Source organism: Salvelinus alpinus, chromosome 8 (genome assembly GCF_045679555.1).
Source record: "Salvelinus alpinus chromosome 8, SLU_Salpinus.1, whole genome shotgun sequence".
Taxonomy (NCBI): Eukaryota; Metazoa; Chordata; class Actinopteri; order Salmoniformes; family Salmonidae; genus Salvelinus; species Salvelinus alpinus.
The window spans coordinates 76,332,394-76,357,387 of NC_092093.1; the positions used below are offsets into that span (position 1 = coordinate 76,332,394).

Below are 24,994 nucleotides of genomic sequence, written 5' to 3' on the forward strand. Positions count from 1 at the left end.
ATAAAATTATTTGCACTGGTCGTCCATTCTAAACAAAATGGTTGCTATGCAGGCTGGATAAAGTTATTGTCACTCGCTAGCTAGTCACTCACGTCAAACAATGAACCTGGAATGACAGTACACTAGCTTTTTCGTTTGTTTGAGCTTTTTTCTATTAACAATTACTTGGATACTTCCATGATATTGACGTTGTTGCGTGATGGCTCAGAAAAAGTTGTCTTGTCTCCTCTGGGCACTGTTCACTCTATGTATGGTACTAAGAGATATTAACCCCGGCTGTACCAAACGAAATGTTAGACTGGAAGCAAGGGGAAATTATATGCGAGTTGAGATCAATACAAGAGATGATTCTGACAGCAACATGAACATGATATTCTCATTGAAGGCGCAGTGATACTTTTCAGATGGAACTGTTAGCAGGCATAGGTGTGTATTTGATGACCAATAGAGCACGGCTTGGAACTCTGCTCGTCCAATCAGCATCCAGGAGCCAAACAAGTTTTATACAGTATACAGTGTGACACAGTCAATATTCAAGACCACTTGAATGACACACAATTTTTAAAGTAGACTGGTTCTTAACCCTTCCAATCATACGAATAATAGTCTACCGTATATATTTTAGTATTTGTACTTCACATCTTGCATTTGTACATCTGAAGAAATGTACATTCGTTTTCATACGCATTCCTAAACGACTTTTTGCTCTACGTTACAGCTCCCTAACGGTTACCCGTAGTTGGTGCCGACACCATTACAAAATAGGGATGTTCTTGCCTTACAATCTTGTTTTTTTTTATAGGTGTTTGACTCGACGCCCTCTGTAATTGTGACTTTTATTAGATATACATGTTTTCATTGTGTACGATACACATTTACCTTCTCTGTTATTATTATATTAAATGCAAATAATTACTACTCCAATACAGTACACCCTACAGCTGATACAATGGTATTTTCCATAAGGTAGGGTAATGGAGAGCTGTAGCTAAGCGAAAGCGATCAAGCCTGTGACAGTGAAGAAACTTGACTTTTATTAACACATATTGGTTAGAGGTATGTATATATTGGAAATCTTCACGTAACCTTGTTGACATGTTTCTGTAAACCATGATACTGTGATGTAGCGTGTTGTCAGTGCAAATGTATTGAAGTCGCAGCTAGCTAGCTAACGTTAGGAAGCTACCCCAAATCGGTCGCTAGTTAGAAGTGCCAAGCTTTAACTGTATCTCTAAGCTAGCAGCTAGCTGCTATACCTAGCTAGATATTTTGGTGCTTCTTCCTAGCTACATGGTTAGTTAGTACATTTAAGACATTGTTCGAGAAAAAATATGACTGTTTGATATCAATGAGTAGCTAACTAAGCGAAATAGTTATGTCTGGAACATGTAGCAACATTCTGCGAAAGTGACAAGCTAGCTTGAATGACGAATGGAATGGATAGCTGCAAGCTAGCTAGCCAGGCCTAAAAAAAAGTATTGCGGGATATCTAACGTGAGCAGTAAACTCCTCTTGCTACCTGTGACAGTTCAACTCATGTCATGAATGACTGAATATTGTTAGCATATATCATTGCTGATGTAGTTAGCTAGCAACGTTGGGTAACATGATTACTGATTATTCTAGCGAAATGCATTGTTTGTCAATTAGTTTTCTAGTAACAGCCCGTGAATTTGGTGGAACAGTCGATTTTATTCCCTTTTTAACGTTACATGACACATTTGTGATATGGCTTTTAGTTTAAGTTGTTACATTAACTGTAATTTGTTCAATTAATGTCATTAACCTTGTTATCACAACACAATGTTTGAGATTGTAAGTGCAAACAGTACTTCTAATCAGAGTTAATATCATTATGCTACAGGCAGATCAGTAAATGATCTGTATTTCCAATTATTGTTTAATTATTGATACATATTATGTAACAGTTTATCCAATTTGAAGAGGAAAAATACCATTCATATTCGCAGTCTGATGTTGGACTGATTAAAATTGGAGTGTATATTAACTGATTTGACAACCATACATTATTCATCTGCTCTAATAATTCTCAAATAGTTTTCTCCAATATTACAGTGCTGTGCAATCACACCAATAACTGTTATTTCCCCCTCTTTATCTCAGCCTGAAGAAGAAGCCATACGATGTCCTTGAAGCCGCGGGTGGTGGACTTTGATGAAACATGGAACAAGCTACTGACGACAATCAAGGCTGTGGTGATGCTTGATTATGTGGAGAGGGCCACATGGAACGACAGATTCTCGTATCCTTTCCGTTTCAGCTCTACAGATTTTTTCTTTTCTTTTCGATAATGAGTTCCTGAACTGTCTTTTTTTTTTGCGTTTTAGTTTGCCTATGATTTAGGAGGCAAAAATGCCACTGGTCTGTGCTTACGTAGTCGAGCCATTAAAACAAGCCAAAGTTAACTTTGGGACATTTTCAAGTTCACGTGTCACTTTTTAAATAGAAAATAATGTCTGCGTGTTTTTCTAATTCAGTGTTACATATGAATGCGTTTGACTCCTTTACTCTAAAATCAGTGACATCTATGCCTTGTGTGTTGCTTACCCAGAGCCTCTGGGTGAAAAGTTGTACACAGAGACCAAGGTGTTCCTGGAGAACCATGTCAGACAGTTGTACAAGGTAAATACGATTCATCATTTGGGGGAAATATATTTGATCTGTTATCTACTAAATGTTAGTCCACTAAGCTATTGATTTCACTTGATTCAGAGAAATTTCCCATTGCTTAACATTGGATAGCCTAATAGCTGTATTTGTAGAGTGTCTGCTTTTCATTGAGGTGCCAAGGTATTAAACTTATATTCTTTGTCTGTAATTTCAGAAAGTTCTGGAGTCGGAGGAGAAGGTTTTAGTTATGTACCACAGATACTGGGAGGAGTATAGCAAGGGAGCAGACTACATGGATTGCTTGTACAGGTAATATCCATCAGCCTTTTTATGAATGTTTTGATGAATCCCGAGGAATAGGAGAGCCAATACACCAGGCTTGACTAAATCTGAAATAATACAGACCATCTTATATAAGTTCAGTCTTACTGTAAGCCTTATCTCTCCTATTGTTTATTGCCAGTAAACATGACTGTGTTTTGTAGGCGTTTTCCACAGAAATACGGTATGAGGTGCATGAGCACTGTAGTTACTGTGGAGTTCAGTCCTTCTTGCTTCTCCCATAGGCTCCCCACATTATTGGGGATTTTTACCTTGAAACGCTTGTCTTTGAAGTGCCAACAACCATTGACTGTTTCTGTGCGTGTCCTCTCCATTTGAAAATCAATACCCCATAGAGGTATTGGATCTATTTTTACAAGTGCACTTGGGCGGGTAATGTGTTTGTGTGTGTGTGGAATCTGATAGTACTGTAGTAGAGTACTGCTATTGTGTAGCTGCCAGCACTTATCACCCAGTCATGTCTATTTCCTGACCTACCCTGCCATTGTCACCTTATATAAAGAACACTGCCTCTTCTACAATTTAGGCTAAGCTACATTTTCTCAGGTGCAGATATTTTATATTTCAAATTGGTAGATGTTTTGGGAAATGTAAGACTTTGGCTACCTCACCACTGTGACAGCTTTAGATATCATCATTTTCTACAACAAGCTCCTCATCAATTTGAGAGGTAATTTAGCACGTTGTCATCCCATAATTTTGTATATATGAATTTGAGTTCATATCGCTTCTCATCACTGTCCTGCTGATGCTAAGTGGACAGCACAGCTGTGAAAACAACTTGTAGATAGTCTGACTGCCATCAGAGCCAGCATTTCTGTCTGCTATCTCTCTGTGGCCTGATAGGCCCTGGGAACTTGGCCATTCACACACTAGTGAATCTGTAGAGACCTATGGGTCGCCCATAGTGAGCTAGTCTTACCAACACTTTGGTAAAACTCTAGATAAGAGTTATCAAGTGTTATTATTTTAATATGATGTTGTATAATGTACTTTCTCTCCCCTTTTTCTAATGTAGGTACCTCAACACACAGTTCATCAAGAAGAACAAACTGACAGAGGCAGACTTGCAGTATGGCTATGGAGGGGTTGACATGAACGAACCACTTATGGAGATAGGAGAGGTAAGTCTCAATCATATCTTATTACTTACATTCTCAGTTATTCAGTACAAATGTCACAATATATCAGTTTGCATTTCTGAGTGCTTACATACAATATTATGTGCTCATACAATTCTCCTTACTGTAATTTCAGCTAGCACTAGACATGTGGAGGAAACTGATGATCGAGCCCTTGCAAGCTGTTCTGATACGGATGCTGCTGAATGAAGTCAAAAAGTTGGTTCTTGGTTTATATGTACAGTAGTTATTGGTTCAAATGTGCACTGATTATACAAGGCTAGCATTGGAGGAGAAGCTCTTGAGGTGAAATGCACAGTTCTCGTATTTAGTGATTTGTTATTGTCATAATGACTTGGCCTAAAGGTTCGTTTTTGTGAAGATAAAGAAAGAACCTTTTGCTCTGTTCTGACATATAGTATTGTTGTAGCAGGCTAATCCAGTTTAGGTTATTACTGTTAGGTTATTTATTGAAATGAAATTGAAAACCACAAGTCACCTTTTACTCTTTTAATTCAAATATTTTGCAAGATACATGTAAATGCTCAATGGAAATGGAGTCACCCCTAATGGAGCGTGTTCTCTTCCAGTGACCGGTGCGGCGAGGACCCTAATCAGAAAGTAATCCATGGTGTTATCAACTCCTTTGTTCATGTTGAACAGTACAAGAAAAAGTTTCCTCTCAAGGTGAGTAAGCATCTGTCATATGTTGGTTTCTAGATATTTCTGGACAGTGGTAATTTCTGTTTGCTCTATAGCCTGTTTTCCCACAGTGAATTATTTCCTTTTAAGTTAGCTTGGAGTCGATAGTCTTGAAACTCGTTTTTCTATATAGCAACAATGCCGTTGAATAATTGAAACTGTTCATGCTTGCTTTTGTTAATGAATGTACAGTATACTGAATGTCCATGCCGATGTGTGTGTTCTCTAAACTCACTCGTGGCTTTTCCTATGTTTCAGTTTTATCAGGAAATCTTCGAAGGGCCATTTCTGACGAAAACAGGAGAGTATTACAAACAGGAAGCTTCCAATTTACTGCAAGAGTCCAACTGCTCACAGTATATGGAAAAGGTAAGATGGCTGTAGTAAGTCCACCTAATAGAGATCCATAGTGCTCTATGAATTATAGGATCTCTATGGTCTAACTGTTCACAGTAGCTTTATGGAAAAGGTAAGATGTCTGACGGACAGGTAGTGTAGTTCACTTCCTTGTTACATTTACATTTAAGTCATTTAGCAGACGCTCTTATCCAGAGCGACTTACAAATTGGTGCATTCACCTTATGATATCCAGTGGAACAACCACTTTACAATAGTGCATCTAACTCTTTTAAGGGGGGGGGGGGGGGTTAGAAGGATTACTTTATCCTATCCTAGGTATTCCTTAAAGAGGTGGGGTTTCAGGTGTCTCCGGAAGGTGGTGATTGACTCCGCTGACCTGGCGTCGTGAGGGAGTTTGTTCCACCATTGGGGTGCCAGAGCAGCGAACAGTTTTGACTGGGCTGAGCGGGAACTGTACTTCCTCAGAGGTAGGGAGGCGAGCAGGCCAGAGGTGGATGAACGCAGTGCCCTTGTTTGGGTGTAGGGCCTGATCAGAGCCTGAAGGTACGGAGGTGCCGTTCCCCTCACAGCTCCGTAGGCAAGCACCATGGTCTTGTAGCGGATGCGAGCTTCAACTGGAAGCCAGTGGAGAGAGCGGAGGAGCGGGGTGACGTGAGAGAACTTGGGAAAGTTGAACACCAGACGGGCTGCGGCGTTCTGGATGAGTTGTAGGGGTTTAATGGCACAGGCAGGGAGCCCAGCCAACAGCGAGTTGCAGTAATCCAGACGGGAGATGACAAGTGCCTGGATTAGGACCTGCGCCGCTTCCTGCGTGAGGCAGGGTCGTACTCTGCGAATGTTGTAGAGCATGAACCTACAGGAACGGGTCACCGCCTTGATGTTAGTTGAGAACGACAGGGTGTTGTCCAGGATCACGCCAAGGTTCTTAGCACTCTGGGAGGAGGACACAATGGAGTTGTCAACCGTGATGGCGAGATCATGGAACGGGCAGTCCTTCCCCGGGAGGAAGAGCAGCTCCGTCTTGCCGAGGTTCAGCTTGAGGTGGTGATCCGTCATCCACACTGATATGTCTGCCAGACATGCAGAGATGCGATTCACCACCTGGTTATCAGAGGGGGGAAAGGAGAAGATTAATTGTGTGTCGTCTGCATAGCAATGATAGGAGAGACCATGTGAGGATATGACAGAGCCAAGTGACTTGGTGTATAGCGAGAATAGGAGAGGGCCTAGAACAGAGCCCTGGGGGACACCAGTGGTGAGAGCACGTGGTGCGGAGACAGATTCTCGCCACGCCACCTGGTAGGAGCGACCTGTCAGGTAGGACGCAATCCAAGCGTGGGCCGCGCCGGAGATGCCCAGCTCGGAGAGGGTGGAGAGGAGGATCTGATGGTTCACAGTATCAAAGGCAGCCGATAGGTCTAGAAGGATGAGAGCAGAGGAGAGAGAGTTAGCTTTAGCAGTGCGGAGCGCCTCCGTGACACAGAGAAGAGCAGTCTCAGTTGAATGACTAGTCTTGAAACCTGACTGATTTGGATCAAGAAGGTCATTCTGAGAGAGATAGCAGGAGAGCTGGCCAAGGACGGCACGTTCAAGAGTTTTGGAGAGAAAAGAAAGAAGGGATACTGGTCTGTAGTTGTTGACATCGGAGGGATCGAGTGTAGGTTTTTTCAGAAGGGGTGCAACTCTCGCTCTCTTGAAGACGGAAGGGACGTAGCCAGCGGTCAAGGATGAGTTGATGAGCGAGGTGAGGTAAGGGAGAAAGTCTCCGGAAATGGTCTGGAGAAGAGAGGAGGGGATAGGGTCAAGCGGGCAGGTTGTTGGGCGGCCGGCCGTCACAAGACGCGAGATTTCATCTGGAGAGAGAGGGGAGAAAGAGGTCAAAGCACAGGGTAGGGCAGTGTGAGCAGAACCAGCGGTGTCGTTTGACTTAGCAAACGAGGATCGGATGTCGTCGACCTTCTTTTCAAAATGGTTGACGAAGTCATCAGCAGAGAGGGAGGAGGGGGGAGGAGGATTCAGGAGGGAGGAGAAGGTGGCAAAGAGCTTCCTAGGGTTAGAGGCAGATGCTTGGAATTTAGAGTGGTAGAAATTGGCTTTAGCAGCAGAGACAGAAGAGGAGAATGTAGAGAGGAGGGAGTGAAAGGATGCCAGGTCCGCAGGGAGGCGAGTTTTCCTCCATTTCCGCTCGGCTGCCCGGAGCCCTGTTCTGTGAGCTCGCAATGAGTCGTCGAGCCACGGAGCAGGAGGGGAGGACCGAGCCGGCCTGGAGGATAGGGGACATAGAGAGTCAAAGGATGCAGAAAGGGAGGAGAGGAGGGTTGAGGAGGCAGAATCAGGAGATAGTTACCCGCTGCTCTCTGTTTTATTCTTTGTACATAGAATCCAAGGGCTCTACTGTTCTCTGTTGTGACCCTAAGAAATACTGTTGTCTCATTGGAAGCATGTAGTCAAACCGTTGATGTTCGGGTATTATAAATTATGAATTCAGTTAAATAGTGGGCCCTTTCATAGCTACAAATGGATATTGTGTATTTTGCTGTGTGTTCTTGGTGTTAGTTTATCAGAGGCTCGGTGACTCTTGGAGCAGCTGTACACAGGCATTGCTCTGCTGTGAGTCTGCGGAGACCCATGGAGCAACAAGCTGTAGCACCGTCAGAGTTTAATCTGTGTATTACTGTTTGACTGACTGACTCTAATGAAAAGAGATCACAGACAGTCCCTTACATTAGCTAGCTAACTCGCATCATGGCTGCCGCCTCGTGTGTCTGAAATGGCACCCTACTCACTATAAACTGTAGTCCACTACTTATGGGCTTTGTGGGAAAGTAGTGCACTAAATAGGGAGAAGGGTGCCATTTGGGACTTGGCCTCTGTTCACGAATGGACCTGTAAATCGGTGATCTGATAGCCCTTTAACCAGGATAAACACCACACTGGCTTTAAAAGGCAATGGGGCAGTCGGCAGTGTGTAGGAATGTCTGGCCATCTGTTGTTGTGCTGAGCGTGACTGAAGTCCCTATAAATGTGATATGCCTCGCTCGCTGCCCTGGCCTGCGGTTCTCATGTCCAGACCAGCCTAACGCGATCAAACTGAGGAAGCTTTCTGTTTCAGAAAACCCCTGCCGCATTAGCGTTCCTTTAGCTGCTTTTAGCAACACTAGTATTTGCACACTAGAGTTGCTAGGAATTAGCTTCCAAAAAAACAGAATAGTGTGCCGGAAGTCAACGTTAAATAACACTTAATTTCAACTTACTCTGCTGATCTTCCATAGGGTTGGGCCTTATATAGGGGGGAAATTGATACAAAAACATCTAATAGAACATAAATGAAAGACTTTCCAAACGGGCGTCTGTTGTAGACCCATTTCCTCTCTACTTACCTCATGTCAAAGTAAAAGTCCTGAATGTGTGCCATATCGGCACTAAAAAATAACTTGTGGGGGACATTTATTTTTGACATGATGTAAGCAGAGAGGAACTGACCTCACCTAGGAACTGCATGGGTCTACAGCAGATCCACGTTTGGAAATTCTGTTTAATTATACGTTCCATTTTATGTTTTTTGGCAGTCATTCAGCCCTATTGGGCCTGGGCCAGTTAGCAAGTAGCGTCTTTGACATGTGCATAATTAACTGTATTTAACAAATTAATCAATCCAATGTGTTCCCTTCCCTCCCTGACTCCACCTAGGTTTTAGGACGGTTGAAAGACGAGGAGGTGCGATGTCGAAAGTACCTGCATCCCAGCTCCTACGCCAAAGTCATCCACGAATGCCAGCAGAGGATGGTGGCGGACCACCTGCAGTTCCTCCATGGGGAGTGTCAGAATATCATCCGCCAGGAGAAGAGAGACGGTCAGTCAGGTTACAGGAGCGACGGTCAGTTTGTTTGATACTAATAGATCCAGGGGCTGGCTTAGACTGTATTACTGTAGTTTGATGGTCAGTCTGTAGTTTGATGGTCAGTCTGTAGTTTGATGGTCAGTCTGAGAGTTAGGACAGTCTCTAAATTAGATGGTCAGTCTGTACTTACACTGAACAAAAATATAAACGCAACATGCAACAATTTCAAAGATTGTACTGAATTACAGTTCATATAAGGAAATCAATCCGTTTAAATTCATTAGGCCCTAATCCATGGATTTTGATGGTCACAAAATCCATGGATTTTGATGGTTACCTTTAAAAAAAAAAGTTAAGTGCGTGGATCAGAAAACCAGTCGGTATCTGGTGTGACCACCATTTGCCTCATGCAGCGCGACACATCTTAACATAGAGTTGATCAGGCTGTTGATTGTGGCCTGTGGAATGTTGTCCTACTCTTCAAGAGCTGTGCGAATTTACTGGATATTGGCGGGAACTGGAACATGCTGTCATACATGGAGATTCAAAGCATCCCAAACATGCTCAATGGGTGACATGTCTGGTGAGTATACAGGCCAGAACAGAGACATTTTCGTCATCAAGGAATTGTGCACAGATCCTTGCAACATGGGGTTGTGCATTATCATGTTGAAATGTGGTGATGGTGGCGGATTAATTGTACAACAATGGGCCTCGGGATCTTGTCATGGTATCTCTGTGCATTCAAATTGCCTTCGATTCAATTGTGTTCGCTGTCTAGTTTATGCCTGCCAATACCATAACCCCACCGCCACCAGGGGGCACTCTGTTCACAATGTTGACATCAGCAAATAGCTCGCCACACAACGCCATACACACTGTCTGCCATCTGCCCGGTACAATTGAAACCGGGATTCATCCATGAAGAGCACACTTCTCCAGCGTGCCAGTGGCCATCGAAGGTGAGTATTTGCCCACTGAAGTCAGTTACAATGCCAAACTGCAGTCAGGTCAAGACCCTGATGAGGACGACAAACATGCAGATGAGCTTCCCTGAGACGGTTTATGACAGTTTGTGCAGCAATTCCTTCAGTTGTGCAAACCAATAGTTTCATCAGCTGCCCGGGTGGCTGGTCTCAGACGATCCTGCAGGTGAAGAAGCCGAATGTGGAGGTCCTGGGCTGGCGTGGTTACACATGGTCTGCAGTTGTGAGGCCGGTTGGACGCACTGCCAAAATTTCTAACGTCTCGATCACACCGACAACGTCATTGCATATCCAATGGAACGCTGCGTTTGCCTTGCAGCATTGTGTTACAGAGGCAGTGCGTTCTGTGTGGTGCATACGCTGGATTTATCGAATGTATGCATCGAACTGTATGTGTAGACGGCTTGACAGAAATGGTAGTAGAAGGTGAATGTTGAACTTTTGCTGCACACACATCCAGATGATGCTGCATATGATTTTGCGCAAAGACGCTATTGGTGTGAACAATGCATAAAACAATTTGAGGCGGCTTATGGTCAAAAAAATTCTCTGCCAACAGCTCTGGTGGACATTCCTGCAGTCAGCATGCCAATTGCATACTCCCTCAACTTGACATCTGTGGCATTGTGTTCTGTGACACAACTGCACATTATAGAGTCGCCTTTTATTGTCCCCAGCACAAGGTGCACCTGTGTAATGATTATGCTGTTTAATCAGCTTCTTGATATGCCACACCTGTCAGTCAGGTGGATGGATTATCTTGGCAAAGGAAAAAATGCTCACTAACAGGGATGTAAGCAAATTTGTGCACAGAATTGGAGAGAAATAAGCTTTTAGTACGTACAGTTGAAGTCGGAAGTTTACATACACCTTAGCCAAATACATTTAAACTCAGTTTTTCACAATTCCTGACATTTAATCCCAGTAAAAAGGATCACCACTTTATTTTAAGAATGTGAAATGTCAGAATAATAGTAGAAAGTGATTTATTTGAGCTTTTATTTCTTTCATCACATTCCCAGTGGGTCAGAAGTTTACATACACTCATTTAGTATTTGGTAGCATTGCCTTTAAATTGTTTAACTTGGGTCAAACGTTTCAGGTAGCCTTCCACAAGCTTCCCACAATAAGTTGGGTGAATTTTGGCCCATTCCTCCTGACAGAGCTGGTGTAACTGAGTCAGGTTTGTAGGCCTCTTTGTTCACACACTTTTTCAGTTCTGCCCACAAATTTTTTATAGGATTGAGGTCAGGGCTTTGTGATGGCCACTCCAATACCTTGACTTTGTCGTCCTTAAGCCATTTTGCCACAACTTTGGAAGTATGCTTGGGGTCATTGTCCATTTGGAAGCCCCATTTGCGACCAAGCTTTAACTTCCTGACTGATGTCTTGAGATGTTTCTTCAATATACCCACCAAATTTTCCTCCTCATGATGCCATCTATTTTGTGAAGTGCACCAGTTCCTCCTGCAGCAAAGCACCCCCACAACATGATGCTGCCACCACTGTGCTTCACGGTTGGGATGGTGTTCTTTGGCTTGCAAGCTTCCCCCTTTTTCCTCCAAACACATGGTCATTATGGCCAAACGGTTCTATTTTTGTTTCATCAGACCAGAGGACATTTCTCCAAAAAGTACAATCTTTGTCCCCATGTGCAGTTGCAAACCGTAGTCTGGCTTTTTTTATGGAGGTTTTGGAGCAGTGGCTTCTTCCTTGCTGAGCTGCCTTTCGGGTTATGTCGATATAGGACTCGTTTTCCTGTGGATACAGATACTTTTGTACCTGTTTCCTCCAGCATCTTCACAAGGTCCATTGCTGCTGTTCTGGGATTGATTTGCACTTTTCTCACCGAAGTACGTTCATCTGAAAGGAGACAGAACTCGTCTCCTTCCTGAGCGGTATGACCGCTGCGTGGTCCCATTGTGTTTATATTTGCGTACTATTGTTTGTACAGATGAACGTGATACCTTCAGGCGTTTGGAAATTGCTCCCAATTCTGGATGAACCAGACTTGTGGAGGTCTACAATTTTTCTTCTGAGGTCTTGGCTGATTTCTTTTGATTTTCCCATGATGTCGAGCAAAGGGGCACTGAGTTTAAAGGTAGGCCTTGAAATACATCCACAGGTACACCTCCAATTGACTCAGGCTAATTGACATCATTTATCAGAAGCTTCTAAAGCTGTGACATCATTTTATGGAATTTCCCAAGCTGTTTAAAGGCACAGTCAACTTGGTGTATGTAAACTTCTGACCCACTGGAATTGTGATAGATTATTTCACTTTTAATTCAATGTGTCTGTCTGTGAACAAATTACTTGTGTCATGCACAAAGTAGATGTCCTAACCGACTTGCCAAAACTATAGTTTGTTAACAAGACATTTGTGGAGTGGTTGAAAAATGAGTTTTAATGACTCCAACCTAAGTGTATGTAAACTTCCGACTTCAACCGTATTGAACATTTCTGTGATCTTTTATTTCAGCTCATGCAACATGGGACCAACACTTGTTGCGTTTTATAATTTTGTTCAGTGTAGATGGGCAGTATAGTTAGATGGTCAGTCTGTAGTTAGATGGTCAGTCTGGTAGCTACTAGCTTATAGATCCAGGGGCTGGCTTAAAGCCAGTGTTAATTAAGCACAGGTCATCCTTTCTTTGGCGATTGAGCAGGCTGTATTTGACCTGGCTGGCTAAATACCATATGTTTCTGGCCGATTACCATACCAAATAGCTATCAGATTTCAAATTGACCATAGAACATCCAGCTGTGGCTGACTGAAGAGCTCCATAACACCCCCGCCATCTCTTCCTCTCTCTCCCCCCTACAGACATGGCTAACATGTACACCCTGCTGCGAGCCGTGTCCAGTGGTTTACCTCACATGATCCAGGAGCTCCAGGTTCATATCCACGACGAGGGCATCCGAGCCACCAGTAACCTCTCTCAGGAAAACGTACGTCACATCTCCACCAAGTTATCACTCTACATTATCAGTATGCATGATCAGATGATGTTTTTATATTTTACATTATTTTACAATACAAAACATACACTAACAGCATACAGACTCACACCAACATCAACGACATCACACCTGCCCAGACCCACCTGCTCACACCCCCATCTCCAGCGCCCGCATCACTCTCCGCCTCATGGCCTCAAACTGCACCATTTTGTTTCTCTCTGTCACCCACACACTTTCAACATTTAAGATAAGAAAGCATTTGACCTTTCCATTGTGTTAATTATGGAGGATTGGTTGATTTCCAGTTTTTAAGTATAAATTTTTTCACGATGATTGGCAAGAAAAGTATCGTCCAATCCTTCGGTATCTCACTGCACCCTCATTTGCCATGTCTTATAATATGCAGACAGACGGATTACATTGTAATACTTCTGACAGTCATCTTTCAAACTGCGTCCGTAACTTTTGGAAGAAGTTCCTAGAAGTAATGGATTATTGAGTCATTATTAGTTTTCCACTTAAGACATGACTCTGCCATTGTGCTGTACAATTTGGGAATGTAGTATCTTTTATAATATATTCTATACATTCGTTTTATACTGGATTAAGCATACATTTTTTGTTAACTGTAATTTCGTAAGTTATGTTCCAACCTCAGTTATTTTTACATCTTGGTTCCAATAGTTCATCTTTTTTTTTTTTTTGTCAGGCTCTGCAAGGTTTTGCATATCTAACCTTTCATATGTGTATCCTTTTCTGACTCCAATATTTGACTCGGATGATCATTATCATAAACCTGATATGACAAGAATAACCAGTAACCCGTCTCAGTAAAACGACAGTCCTAGATGGGTTGTTTTGGGGGCTTAAAACACTAGCTATACGTGATCAAGATTATCAATAACTCACGGCTAACACACACACACAACCCTTTAAACCCCCTATGCTCCTTTAAATCCCCTCTTTCAAAGTCACTGAGGTCTCTTCTAGCCATGGTAGTCAAAATAATGGGCAACTTGGCATTTTTATACATGACCCTAAGCATGATGGAATGCTAATTGCCACACCGTTACCATATTTCTACAATTTATCTTCTTAAAATGTGATTTTAACCTTATCCACACTGTTTACCTTATGCCTAACCCTAACTGTAAATTAAGACCAAAAAGCAAATTTTTGTTCAATTTGTTTTAATATAGGCAGTTTTGACTAATGGAAACAAAGCACCTGCTTTCAATATACTTTATATCCCTGATTTACTCAGGTGTTTCCTTTATTTTGGCAGTTACCGGTATCTGATTATATCGCTAACATAATATAACAGGCCACTGCTAAACCTCCTGTTGTTTCATTTGGTTCCCTCCCCAGATGCCAACCCTGTTTGTGGAGTCCGTGTTGGAGGTTCACAGTAAATTCGTTCAGCTCATTAACACAGTGCTGAATGGGGATCAGCACTTCATGAGCGCACTTGATAAGGTATTATCATTATGACTCCCTGGCAAAATCACAATGTGGACACTAGACCGTTAATACCAGTAGGTGGTGGCAGTGAGATGTTTGTCTTCACTATAGGATGTGCTTCCAGATTGTTCCTCACTCCCTGCGGGAAAGAATCAAGTTTGTATATATGAAGGCTCTTCGTTGGTTAAATCATAACTGTTAACTCTTGGTATAAATTGATGTCTAAGCTGTAGATGTACTGAAACTGAGGATGTAAAATGACTGCCTCGTTTGATCCTCCCCAGGCTTTGACGTCAGTGGTGAACCACAGGGAGCCCAAATCCATCTGCAAAGCACCTGAACTGGTGAGGCTCATTCATGACACCTGAGGTTTGGACATGTGTGGTGTTATAAGATCATACCCTGGTAATAGACAAAGTTAAAACCCTGTGCACAGCAGTGGGTCTAGATCTCTACTACTTTACCTGTGTGTTTGTTTTTTATTTTTTTAGACCATAGTAATGTCTGACCATGTGGTGTTTTGCTCTTTATCCATATAGCTCGCCAAGTATTGTGACAATCTGCTGAAGAAGTCTGCAAAGGGAATGACAGAGAACGAGGTGGAAGACAAGCTGACCAGCTTCATTACCGTGTTCAAGTACATAGATGACAAGGACGTTTTTCAAAAGGTAGCTGGCAGACGGGCATTAGCATCATTATCTCACATGACCAGGGATATCGACTGCTAGTATGGCTGCTTTTTATTCCTTCCAGACTGAATTTGTGATTCACTAAAGAGCATTAAACAAACAGATGTTTTTTTTTATTTGGAAGCTGAGATAATGAATTGGTGTTTTGTTTTCAACTTAATTATGTTTTTCACTCTCTCTTTTTCTCTCCCTCCTTTCTTTCTTTCGCACAGTTTTATGCAAGAATGTTAGCAAAGAGGTTAATACACGGGCTGTCTTTGTCCATGGACTCAGAAGAAGCCATGATCAACAAACTAAAGGTGAAATAAGACTCTTTTCAACTTTAGCAGGCGCCAGTTAAGGTCTTTCTTGCATAAAGTAAGCTTTTTCCAAGACCGAAAGGCTTCTGACGTGTGGGATAATCTCCTGTTTCTGTAACGGCAAAAACCTTGACGTACAAGTACACTCCCTGGACAAGATGCTAACGGAATGCCAATAATTCATGCCATAATTAAGCATCACTCTCTAAACTGTCAGTTTTTCTCTTTAAAATACTTTTCCACATAACTCTCAAACCAACCCTAAAGCAGTGGTATTTAGTCAGAGTTGCGACACCTAGTGCGATCGTAGGGGAACTGCAGAGGGGTAGACAAAATAAAAAACGTTTATAAAAAAAAAAATAAAAAAAAACGTTTATATATAAAAAAAAATTGTCTATGGAACAATATACAAATGTTTTTGAGAAAGATTATAAAAAATAAAAATAAAAATTGGGTAAATGTATTTTTGGTTTATTTTATTTTTAATAAGAGATCAAGATGTAATGAATTTAAGGTTATTGTTGATGTAAACATTTTAATTTTATGATTTTATGGGTCATGGGTCGGGTCGCGAGAAATTCTTGATGGGAAAAATGTGGTCATCGCTGAAAGAGTATGAATATCACTGCCTCCAAGACGTCCTCCAGTGATTTTTTTTATTTATTTTTACATTTACTGTTGAAAAGCGATATTTCAAGTATAAATACAGTAAAGTAAACGCACTAAATGGTAAAAATTGTGTTTTTTTAACACAACTGCAAACTTCAAGGAGTAGACATTCAATGAGTTGGTCTTATGGGAATCCGTGATGTCATCGACCTCCCCTTGAGGAACAATAGAGGAGCATTAGAGAACAAAAGAGGAAGGCCCCTCCCCCACACACACTTCTCCCTCTCCCCTGTATCACCCTGTGAACTCACTCTCCCCCCTGCAGCAAGCGTGTGGCTACGAGTTCACGAGCAAGCTCCACAGAATGTACACAGACATGAGCGTCAGCGCAGACCTGAACAACAAATTCAACAACTTCATCAAGACCCAGGAATCACCGGTCGAACTGGGCATCAGCTTCCAGATCTACGTATTACAGGTGAGAGGTGGTTGTTACTAGGGCTGGGAATTGCCAGGGACCTCGCAATACGATATTATCACCATACTTACAGTAGGTGCTGGTACGATTATTGTGATTATCACGGTTCTATATGTATTTCGATTCGTTTTTCCAAACATATTGCTCACTATATGAATGCTGCAGAGAGACGAGAGAGCATGATGAAAATGAGTTTTGATCAGTCAGGGAAATTAAGTGCTGAAAACATGTTGGCTCACTATTTAAAAAGATTGAGAACAAGCTATAGAATGAAAAATACAGGTGTTTTAAAATGTATCCCCCCCAAATCAGTAGTTGTTACTGTCACATCATAGAATAGAATAACTTTGTTTTTCCTGAGAGGAAACTTCTGGAGTGGTGTTTTTTTTTTTTAAATTAACATAGGCTAGGCATACTTGAGGTTACACATATAACACAAAACAGAGGACAGAGTGGACAAATGACATCATAGCCATTACCAATAGTACAACTGGACTCCCTGCTAGGAAAGAAAACACCAATGTGTTTTTTTCCCCAATAAATTGGTTGTTGTGTCAGTACTGTGAAACAGGGTAATTGGTGAATTATCTGTGGTTTTTAAAGTCGTTTTTAAAGATTAGGCAACTTCAGGCATGTTTGCTGTGAGAAGCTCAATGACTATGGTGGTGGAGATATCTTACCGTGTGTGTCTGCGCGCGTGTGTGTCGTCTCGTTGCAGGCAGGAGCCTGGCCCCTCACGCACGTCCCCTCCTCTACCTTTGCCATCCCACAAGAGCTGGAGAAGAGTGTTCAGATGGTGAGTAGTGGTTCAGGAGACGTGGTTGTTTAGAGAGGGCCGTGCCCATAGAGATATAACCGTATCTTTCTGTGGTTCCCAAAGATTACACATGGCTGTTCAACAAAACTGCAGATGTTAATCTTATGTCATTCTGACATGATTGTTTTTCTCTGCAGTTTGAGTTGTTCTATAATCAGCACTTCAGCGGGAGGAAGTTGACCTGGCTGCACTATCTCTGCACAGGTAGAGACACACACACACACACACACACACACACGTATATACAGCAGATAATGGTAGTACAGATACCCAGTGCAAAAGATGTGGAATGTTTAGTTGGCAGCAGTTGGGAAGAGTTTGGTAATTTGAGCCAAAGGTGAGAGTTGTTACTAGGAAACCATACACAAAATGTATAATTTTACCAAATATTTAGGAAAAGGTCATCATTTCATTGAGTATGTGAAGGAAGAAACAAAATGGAAAAATTGGTAAACAAGTTAGGTCCAAAAAACAGATTTTCACCAAGTCAAATTAATTTGTGTTAATAGGTTTCAAGATGCTTGAATCTAAGTAGATCATTTTAAGATTGTTCTATACATCAGTTGGGGTCTCTATAAGCTACAATATGAGGTACTTAACCTAGCATAAAAGTGCATCCTTCTAGCTGTGGGCTAATATAGTCAAAATGTTTGCCTTGGTAAGTTGATCCAATGGCAAGTTGAGCAAATTTAATTTAAGTGTTTTCTTCCCAGGCGTAATGGCACATTGTCGCTGGGACATGAGGTAACAAGGCCTGGCCTATGTTAAAAGTGTAAAAAAATAAATAAAAAAAAGTACAGTGTTTGTTAGGTGTTAAAATTATTAAAAGACAAAAAAGCGATTGCATTGTGTTTGGGAAGTATAATATTTCATTCAGTACAGACATTTGAAGAGGGCTTAATTTACCCTGTCCCAGGGCTCAACTTACCCCATACCACTTTTTTTTAGACAAGCTATGTTTTCAAAACTAATGTTTACATGAATTCGGATTATTTCCAGGGATGCACAACATCCTGAAACATATGTAGATATCTTTGTTATATTTCCATTGACAGAGTGATGCTGAATATAAACTGGATCAACTTACCCCCCACTCTCCCTACCTTATGTTTCACTGAAACTGAAATCGCATCCATAGCTCAACAAGAGTAACAGGGTGAGACTTCTGTAGTCTGAAATGGATTGTCTGTATGCACTGCAGGGCGTTTTATCCCAAATCAGGGTGACACTACTACAGGTCCATGTTAGAGAGGCTTGGATTCTACCTAACACTGAGCTGCACCTGGCACTGCTACTACATGATCCATGAAATCACACAGCGCTAAGACCGTGATGACTCCTTCAAACATTACAACAGCATCCCCACACAAACACTGCAATTAATGGATTGGAACTAAATCCCTCTTTGCAGTTACAAGAATACCCAGAGAACACAGGATTGGGGATTACTTTTGTCTGATTTCTCCTTGGTTTTTCTTACATGCTGTTATCAGTAGGTGTGGTGAATTAGATGGTGGTATTGATATACAGCATTGGTGGTGATGATAATGATTGGCACCCCTCTTCTTCAGGTGAGGTGAAGATGAACTATCTCTCCAAGCCCTACGTTGCCATGGTGACCACCTACCAGATGGCGGTGCTGCTGGCGTTCAACAACAGTGAGACGGTGTGTTACCAAACCAACGTGTTTAGTGGAAATGGGCTGTCTTAACTGTGCCTTAACTAAGTAGTTACTTAGATCACTATCATATCCTAACAGGTAGGCTACAAGGAGCTCCAGGACTCCACCCAGATGAATGAGAAAGAGCTTCAGAAGACCATCAAGTCCCTGCTGGATGTCAAGATGCTCAACCACGACTCCCAAAAGGTCAGGGGTCAGGTGTCAGCAGCCACAGAGTCACCCGGAGATCTGGAGTCAGCAGGGTCTTCTTTATTGGTTAGGAGGATTTAAAAGTAGCTCATCTTGGCATTTGTGTTAATCCTCAGTCCTTTTGGATACTCTCATCAGTCAGCGGGTAACTATTTTTCTCGTCTTCAGGAGGAAATCGAGGCAGAGTCCACATTTTCACTAAATATGAGTTTCACCAGTAAAAGAACGAAGTTCAAGATCACAACGTCAATGCAGAAAGACACACCACAGGTACAGTACCCTATACCCTTGATAGCTCATCCAACAATGCAAACACATCTGCTGTCAATATGTCTGCCTCTGTGTAAAGCCCTATTTCTGTGTTTCCAACCCTGCAGGAGATGGAGCAGACGAGGAGTGCAGTGGACGAGGACCGCAAAATGTATTTACAAGCTGCTATAGTGAGAATCATGAAGGCACGCAAAGTGCTCAGACACAATGCCCTCATACAGGAGGTGAGTTTTAATGTCTCACACGTCCAACCATGTACAGGGGATCGACACACCCTCGTAAAACTGACTATCCTACCGATCCTCGACTTCGGCGATGTCATTTACAAAATAGCCTCCAACACTCTACTCAACAAATTGGATACAGTCTATCACAGTGCCATCCGTTTTGTCACCAAAGCACCATATACTACCCACCACTGCGACCTGTACTCTCTCGTCGGCTGGCCCTCGCTTCATACTCGTCGCCAAACCCACTGGCTCCAGGTCATCTACAAATCTTTGCTAGGTAAAGCCCCGCCTTATCTCAGTTCACTGGTCACCATAGCAGCACCCACCCGCAGAACGCGCTCCAGCAGGTATATTTCACTGGTCACCCCCAAAGCCGACACCACTTTTGGCCGCCTTTCCTTCCAGTTCTCTGCTGCCAATGACTGGAACGAACTGCAAAAATCACTGAAGCTGGAGACACTTATCTCCCTCACTAACTTCAAGCACCAGCTGTCAGAACAGCTTACAGATCATTGCACCTGTACATAGCCCATCTGTAAATAGCCCACCCAACTACCTCATCCCCATACTGTATTTATTTCTTTATTTTGCTCCTTTGCACCCCAGTATCTCTACTTGCACATTCATCTTCTGCACATCTATCACTCTAGTGTTTAATTGCTATATCGTAATTACCTCGCCACTATGGCCTATTTTATTGCTTTACCTCCCTTATTTTACCTCATTTGCACACACTTTATATAGACTTTTTCTACTGTATTATTGACTGTATGTTTGTTTATTCCATGTGTAACTCTGTGTTGTATGTGTCGAACTGCTTTGCTTTATCTTGGCCAGGTCACAGTTGTAAATGAGAACTTGTTCTCAACTAGCCTACCTGGTTAAATAAAGGAGAAATACAAAAAATAAATAAATAAAAACACAAGTTACTGTACACACGCTGTACAGACGCCTGAGATAGAGGGAGACACTAGCCTGGTCCCAGATCTGTTTGTGCTGTCTTGTCAATGGCCAAAGGAGTTTTCTACGCCGCACCAACAGATTTGGGAACAGGCAAGGGAGATACAGGTTGAGACATGGGAATGGAGAGATCCAATGGTTTCCCCGAGGGCACAGCTCTGTCTTTCCCCTGCCAGAGGGAGCACTGTGTCCTCCCTGGTGTGCCTCTCTAGCCTATGTCTCTTCCTGCTGTCTTCCTGTGTTGATGTTCTACTTTGTTGTCAGGTGGGTGAATTCCTTCCCTGATGATAAGATACTGTTATGCCATCTGTGAGTCGAGAACCCAGAACAGAGAGATGTGTCAGGATGGAATGAGTGTCTCTCCTTAGGGATGATGTCAGAACACGCCTGCGGACTGGAGAGAGGGCCCCTTGCTCTCAGCTGTCACCTCTTTCTCCCTCTCTTTCTCCCTTGCTCTCTCTCATTTACTCACTCACTATATTCTTTCTTCCTAACAACACACCACCTCCAACCGCTGTTTTCTTTTTCTGTTTGTACTTTAATGGTTCAATATTTGTTATTTCAGTCAAAGCACATACGTGACTGCTTTAGTGGCTTACCTTTCCCACCACATATGTACCCCTTCTCTTGAGCAATCACATACTGTTCCATGCTTGGAACACCTCTCCATGGAGAGATTGGTACATAACCGAGATGCTGGTTGCCCGGGGCCAACCTGTGATGTGGTCTCTAACTCCTGCATGTGTTCTCACTGGTCATGGGGCAGTACGTGATTGCGCAAGAGAAGAGATGTATTATCACTAGGTGCGTGAGATAACTGAGCACCGCTCCAAGGGAGGTTCTGTAGCAAATTGAACGGAAGACGAGTGTATCAGAACGGCCTTTCAGTACAGACTGGATTTCTTTACACATCCAGTAAACCTCTCATAGTGAGCTATGGCTTTACAGACAATTCCATTGGGCACAGCTGTACTATCGCAAGCAAAGGCAGTTAAGGTTTGTTTTTGTTAATATCCAGCTGGAGAAATAAACGGCATGCTGCAACAGGAAAAATAACAACAAAATGGAATCCGGAGGGAATGTTCACTGCGTTGACGATGGATCTATTAACCAAGGACAGAGTAACGCAGCTTGTTAATTTCTCTCTCTGCCTGTTTATTTCTCCACTCAGGTCATCAACCAGTCCAAAGCCAGATTTAACCCCAGTATCAGCATGATCAAGAAGTGCATTGAGGTGCTCATCGACAAGCAGTACATCGAGAGGAGCCAGAGCTCTGCAGACGAGTATAGCTACGTGGCGTAATGACGGGATAATGGTGTATAAGGCCCCTACCCCAACCAACTGCTGGCTAAGCAAAGAACGACAGGGGCCATTCTTCATTTATTTTTGGGCTGTCGCTGTCTCGCATGCTCCTATACGGAGGGAGGGATGAAGCAGGTCTGTGGGCCTCCATCTTGGAAACAAACAAAACTGTTCAACCCAGACACCCACCGAGTCATGACACCCTCTGGCCCCCATCCCCCCCCTCATCTGATTTTATGCTGTTTACAACATCACCAGTGCCACGCACCCATTGCGTCAATGGAAAATGCCTGTAGGTATCTGAGCGCAAAGCTGATAATACATTTTTGGTCGACTTAGCTGAAAACAAAAAAAGAATGGGGGGGAAAAAAGCGAGTGAGCTGTGACATTGACAAAAATGTTAGAGACTAGACGCGGAAAACCATGCTTTCTTTTCTCACGTTTGCAGTTGTTTTTAAATGTATCGAAGTTTAAAAAAAATATTGTAATAAAACCGTTAAACTGATAATTGTATCTACTTTCAAATGTAAAGAAAAAACAAATTGAGGTGACAAACATGATCCTGCTGCTTGTCAAATAAATAAATAAAATACTGCGGTTTTTGGTAAATATTTCAAAGGAGTGTGTATGCATCCGTGTGATGAAAAATGAACAGGATGGATGTATTGTCTCTGTAATACCAAAGCCTACCTCCAGGGGGAGTGCAAGGGGACACATTATTATTACTTACGGAGTTACACATTGTTATGTCATTTACAATCCTGTTTTCTTGTATTCCAATGCTGTTGATTGCTTTATTTGTTAATGCATAAGACGAGAAAACCAGGGTCCACTGGTCACAACACCTGACCAACCAGTAGCTCTGCCCAAGGACCAGTGAGAAGATCTACGGCCGTATGTATCAAGCATCTCCGAGTAGGAGTGCTGATCTAGGGTTAGGTAACTCTTGTCCATATAATCCCATTTTAGGATTTAAAAGACTAAACTGATCCTAGATCTGCACTCCTGTGAGGCGCTTGATACATTCAGCCCCAGGGCCAGGAGGCTGAGATTTACTGATCACTGTTTCAGGCATCCTGAGCTGGGCGACAGCAGTCTCATATTGTGAGTACCCTGAAGACCTCCTGGAAGACCACATGAAACAGAGGAGCAACCAGCTGTCATGATTAACAGAGAGCTATGGCATGCCATTATCTGGCATTTGGCCACCATATGCATGTAAGCACACAACTTAGTATAAGGTGCATTTAAATACCACCCATTTGGAGGGATCCATTACGAATATATAGGTTTGTTTCTTAGCCTCATCTGATTAATCTAACAATGGATGTATTACAGAATAAAATATGTATTACCATTTGAATTAATGTGATGGTTTATTTGGGAGGTGGGACTGCATTCCAGCTGACTTGGACGTGCTCCCTCGTCACTAGCATGCAGCGTGGTCATCTGTCCTCCCTCTGTCCGTCTCTCCACAGATCTCTCTCACACGTCTGTCGTCCGCTGCTCATCAGGGCCCTTAGAACTTTCATTTGGACAATAGAACTTGGCTGGATAATAGCATATATTTCTATTCACATGAGGCGTGCAGCTATTGCATACTGGTTTAGAGGCATATTTGAAGACGTTTTCGTCCTCAGTCACAAACAGTCTGCATAACGTGACAAACCGTTCTAGTGGAGGCATGCAGCATGGACATCTATCCAGATGTGCTCTGTCCCTCTCCAAAAATCTGTGTCCGTCATCTGCCGTCTTCTGCTGATCAGGACCATTAGCGCTGCAATTTAGACAACTGAATACTTGGCTTCAGAATATCTATTCATAAAAGCAGAGCTGACAGAGCTGCTGCATCCTGCATCCTGGAAAAACTTGTCCTAAACTGAGTGAGAGGGAGGATATTCGTCAATGGCCTGTGTTCCTAATAGGAGCCATGGGCTGAAGCCAAGAAGTAATTCACGATTCCCAATATATGCTATTGCATAGCCCTACTACCGGAGTGGAGGAATATTTACATGTGCTTACAAAAATGTGCATAACATGAGAAACTGTTTAAGTTGAGACCATTGAACACCTTTTTAGGTAAGCATAGACAGCTTTAGAGATTTATTTATTTTTTACCCTACAATAGATTGTCTATGGTGTAAAGGTCACTGGTGTATTATTATAATGAAGTGAGGAAAAACTTGGAAGCGCTGACCCGAGCAAAAAATAAATAATCTAAAACTTCAACAGTCTTGCCTGTTGTGATATTTTTCTTGCACATTAAGAGACTGTTTAAGGACCTGATAATTTTTCCAAAAATGTATTAATGAAAATAGAATAGAGTAGGACATAACAGAATAATGTAGAAAAGAACAGAATAGGCTAAAATATAATAAAATATACTGAACAAAAATATAAACACAACATGCCATAATTTCAATGATTTTAGTGTGTTACAGTTCATATAAGGAAATCAGTCAATTGAAATATTGAAATTTGGGCTCCGGAGTGGTGCATCTCAGTGCTAGAGGCATCACTACAGACCCTGCTTCGATTCCAGGCTGTATTACAATTGGCCGTGATTGGGAGTCCCATAGGGCGGCACACAATTGGCCCAGCGTCGCCCGGGTTAGGGTTTGGTCGGGGTAGTCATTGTAAATGAGAATTTGTTCTTAACTGACTTGCCTAGTTAAATAAATGTTAAAGTAAAAATAAATCAATTAAGACCTAATCTATGGATTTCACATGGATGGGCTTGGGGGGCATAGGCCCACCCACTTGGGAGCCAGGCCCAGCCAATCAGAATGAGTTATTCCCCACAAAAGGGCTTTATTACAGACATAAATACCCCTCAGTTTCATCAGCTGGCTGGTCTCAGACGATCCCACAAGCGAAGGAGCTGGATGTGGAGGTCCTGGGCTGGCGTGGTTACATGTGGTTTGCGGTTGTGTGGCCGGTTGGTAGTACTGCCAAATTCTCCAAAATGACATTGTAGGTGGCTTTTGGTAGAGAAATTAACATTCAATTCTTTGGCAACAGCTTTGGTAGACATTCCTGCAGTCAGCATGCCAATTGCACA

General features: G+C 42.5%; 1 protein-coding gene across 2 annotated transcripts; it reads left to right on the plus strand.

Annotated features, from left to right (window-relative positions):
- Nucleotides 1-696: 696 nt before the first annotated feature.
- LOC139583733 (cullin-2-like) lies at nt 697-22,527 on the plus strand. 2 transcript variants are annotated; one of them, XM_071415138.1, is made up of 22 exons: nt 697-1,056; nt 2,125-2,263; nt 2,541-2,643; nt 2,846-2,940; nt 3,992-4,097; nt 4,231-4,313; nt 4,685-4,781; nt 5,055-5,165; nt 8,847-9,033; nt 12,811-12,935; nt 14,316-14,423; nt 14,693-14,752; nt 14,948-15,076; nt 15,310-15,396; nt 16,331-16,483; nt 17,202-17,279; nt 17,438-17,504; nt 18,872-18,966; nt 19,060-19,236; nt 19,339-19,440; nt 19,548-19,664; nt 21,802-22,527. In XM_071415138.1, the coding sequence occupies exons 2-22, from the start codon at nt 2,145-2,147 to the stop codon at nt 21,931-21,933; spliced, it is 2,331 nt and encodes a 776-aa protein (XP_071271239.1). In that variant the 5' UTR covers nt 697-1,056; nt 2,125-2,144; the 3' UTR covers nt 21,934-22,527. The 2 variants fall into 2 exon arrangements, with proteins under 2 accessions (XP_071271239.1, XP_071271240.1); XM_071415139.1 differs by having other exon boundaries at nt 790-1,056; nt 8,847-9,009.
- The last annotated feature ends 2,467 nt before the right edge of the window (nt 22,528-24,994 follow it).